We start from the raw sequence: 3,860 nt of genomic DNA on the forward strand, positions 1-3,860 counted from the left end.
GTGTCATCAGGGTCATCTCTACTTTAGGAGGCAGCTCTTCACCAGTTGTATTTTGAGTGCCTTCCAACCTGAGAAGCTCATCTTCTGACTCTATATCTGACAATATTCTGGTGCTCTTGATTACATTTCAATATTCAGAATTCTGGTGTTGATAGTGTTCCACTGCTATTCATAAAGTTTTCAATGAGTAAATATTCAGAAGTCGTCCACATCTCCTTCCTAGTCTGTCTTCACCTGGAAGCTCAGCTGAAACCTGTCTACCATAGGTGACCCTGCTGGTATTTAAAAAGCCTGTGGCATAGCTTCCAGAATCCCAGATACACACAAGCCACTACAGTATGAAAAACTCACAGATGAGTTGTGGAATTTCTACATATATGAACCATACGTAAGTTTCCAAGACTATAAGTCATTATAGGAGCAAATGTTCTCATCTTTCTCTGACAAATTTAAGGTTAGCTGCACAATAATATGCCTAACTCATAATACTACCAAGATTTCTTTTTTTGTAAATGTAAATGTCAAAAATGTGATTTAAGATACACTTGAAAAAATTGATTTGATAAAATTTAAAATTAAGATTTTAATTTCCATTGGTTGTCCAATGGGATAGAACAACATCCTAACCATCTCCTTCCTCACTCTGACCACCATCACTTCTCTCTTCATTACACTTTGCTTTTCCTCACATATGTGAGGAAGAAGGACACTAGTTTCTTCTTGTTTCTATTTTGATTTTACTTTTCTAAACACTAAATTATTTTAAATATTTATTCACATGTGCTCATTCCTAGGTATTTCTTTCAATCTTCTTGACTTACTTTTTTTTTCTTCATGTTTTATTGTGAATTATATGATATTTTACATGAGAGAACTTTAGTTTTACATTCATTCCATTGTATATCGTCTCATTGCCATGGTTCCAATACCCTCCATGCATCATCAACCTACCAAAGGGTATACCCTATAAACCCGCTCCCTACACTCCCCCCCCCCCCCCCACCCCCCGCCATTCTTCAGGACCCAGTCCCTCTCCCAATCTGGATCCAAAGTCCCCATCCACTTCATCACTCCACGTCATCGTCTCTGCCTCCATCTCGGGCCTCTCTGCTTCTCTGGGTAGGGTCCCGCTCTCGGCTCTTCTCCGTTAATGGTCCCAGAGACCTCCGCTCCTAGACTGGAGAGTTAATAACTCCCTTCCTTGTTACGAAACGTCTACCTTTACATTTCCAACCCTCACGACCAGTCCTGATAACAATCATTCACTATTGTATCACTTGACTTACTTTTTATAAGTTCCTTTAGGCTGGAATTTAATAGCAGTTTTAATAGTTTGTAATAGATGGAAAATGATTTTGGAGAATGAGAATTAGTACACAAACCTTAGAAGATTCTTCATTATGATCTAAGTTCTTTCACTTGAGCACTAACACAAAAGGAAGATGATTACATTTCTATCCTCATCCTTAAAGGAAAGAATCTCCTAAGCAAAGCAGGAGCAGATGTAAAATTACTCCTGACAAGTAATATATAAGGGGCTTTCCTAATTGTGATGAAAGACATCAATTATTTATAGTCATAACATTTGTAACATAAATGTAATCCATTGATTCAGAGCTATGACAACAAAGTGATTTCATACATAAATGTAAGATGAAGGGAATTGGTTAATTGCATTCATAAAAAAATTATTGGGTTACATTGTGTAAATGGAAGAGTCCAAATATAGAAAATGATGATACTGGGTTACACCCACTGCTGAGAGTATAAAAGTGCACCAGTCCAGGAGGTGACATTACAACTCAGAATCTTCTCACTGCAACTCAGCTGAACTCGTTTCTTCAGTTACCATGTCTTACAACTGCTACTCTGGAAACTTCTCCTCCCAGTCTCTAGGCAGCTGCCAGCGCTACCCAGGCTCCTCCTGTGGCACTTCCTACCTCAGCAACCTGGGCTACAGCACTGGTCTCTCCTCTCCCAGCACCTGCCAGCTGGGTTCCTCTCTCTACAGGCCCTGTCGGGAGACCTGCTGTGAGTCCAACAGATGCCAGCCCTCCTGTGTGGTGTCCAAACCCATCCAGACTTCCTGCTACCGCCCAACAACCTCTGCACTCTGCAGTCCCTGTCAGACAACTTATGCTGGATCTCTGGGCTTTGGCTCCAGCACTGGCTGTTCCCTGGGCTATGGATCTAGAAGCTGCTACTCACAGGGCTGTGGATTCAGTGGCTTTAGACCTCTTCTGAGTTATGGAGTTCAAGGTTTCCCTTCCCAGGGCTTTGGATCTGGATTCTGCCGCCCAACCTACTTGGCTTCTGGGACCTGCCAGACTTCTTGTTACCGACCAACATGTGGATCTAGCTTCTATTTATAATCTTACTAAAAGTTCTCTAATTTGAAGAAGGCCATCTGTGACTCTATACATAATCTTTATTGTTTTAATTATCTTTGAGAAAACTAAACTTTATTCTCTCATTATCAATTTTGTACCAGATCTCTGGTTCTATACACTAGAGGACAGACTTATATCTGACTCTATGCTTAATTTACCAACTCAAATTAAATTCTAAAGCCTGAATTAGGGATGGAATTCTTATCAATGGACTTTCTTCCACAATTGAATAAAGTGTAAAATAATTTTAATATAATAAACTTACTGATTCAAATATCCAGCCATGTTTATTGTTATTTTTTATAGACTAGCATTTTGGTTGTGTAGGATTAGGGAATTTTAGAGAATTATTATTGTGCATATATGGAAATAGGTTTGGAATACTAACAAGTCTGGGATTTAAGCTAATCATTTTTGGATTGGGATATTTTTATTACTCAAATTTTAGTTCATTTTTTCAACATATAGACTTTTCTTTTTTCAAAATACTTTGGATTTTTTTGTTTTCTGTTCAGAAATGAATAATCACAAACATGACCTTTGTAACCAGCAACTAAAAAGAACCTCCATTGCTAATCCAGCCTTTTATTGATTGACTGTTGATTTCATTTATTGGATAAGGAGCTTAGATTATTTCTAGAATTCCCATCAGAAACAGAGTTTATTCTTCATAATATGATTTTAGCCATATTTAAAACTTTTCCCTTAACTGGAAAATTAATTAAGGCTTTTACTTCCTGAATAATCTACCTACTACAAAACAAATGTTGCTTTTGTTAAGAGCCATCAAGTCAATTCCGACCCATGGTAACCCTGTATAGGGTTTCTGAGGAGCAGCTGGTGAGCTTGAACCATTGACCTTGCAGTTCAAATAGCTTTGCAGTCTAGTGCATTAACCCACAGTGCCACACCAGATCTCTACAAATATATCCTGTTAAAATCTCAGAATCATGTATTAGAATGATTCCATCCAAAGATGTGAGTTTTTTTGTCTATGTTGACATGAAGAAGACAACAGAATAGTGGCAGATACGTATATTAGCAATGAAGAGGAAAAAAAAGTAATATTTAGATATGCATGTTTAGGGTGATACCTGAAATAAAATTTAATAGAAGGCAAGCAATAAATGATTAAGTATAAACTTATTAGTACTTTGATTGAGGCTTCCTACTATTTTGGGGGCAAATATGATCCCATGCTTGCATCTCACTGATGAGTTTACAATATGATCCACTTGACTGCATATAAACAATGAAACAGAGGTGAAGGATCTAAGGTCATAAGGCTGAGATTCCACCTTGGTGTTTACCCAAAATAAACCTGTAAATAATAAGATTTTAACAAAATTGTAAGTGACAATTTAATGTGTATCTCAACTAAAATAAGGAACAAATTTTTCCTTTTTTTTTACAAGGAAAGCTATTCCTGAAGCAGTAAAATACTAAGATACATTGGTTCTTGGAAAGGAA

General features: G+C 37.4%; 1 protein-coding gene across 1 annotated transcript; it reads left to right on the forward strand.

Annotated features, from left to right (window-relative positions):
* The first annotated feature begins 1,805 nt into the window (after window positions 1-1,805).
* On the forward strand, window positions 1,806-2,372 carry LOC102823204 (keratin-associated protein 13-1-like). Its single transcript, XM_006862580.1, has one exon. It carries the CDS (start codon window positions 1,851-1,853, stop codon window positions 2,370-2,372), a length of 522 nt encoding a protein of 173 aa, XP_006862642.1. The 5' UTR covers window positions 1,806-1,850.
* The last annotated feature ends 1,488 nt before the right edge of the window (window positions 2,373-3,860 follow it).

The sequence above is a fragment of the Chrysochloris asiatica genome, unplaced genomic scaffold (assembly GCF_000296735.1).
Source record: "Chrysochloris asiatica unplaced genomic scaffold, ChrAsi1.0 scaffold00049, whole genome shotgun sequence".
NCBI lineage: Eukaryota > Metazoa > Chordata > Mammalia > Afrosoricida > Chrysochloridae > Chrysochloris > Chrysochloris asiatica.

Bases quoted from the DNA above. Each gene is read 5' to 3' on its own strand.
- LOC102823204 (XM_006862580.1), top strand. From the start codon at position 1,851: ATGTCTTACAACTGCTACTCTGGAAACTTCTCCTCCCAGTCTCTAGGC.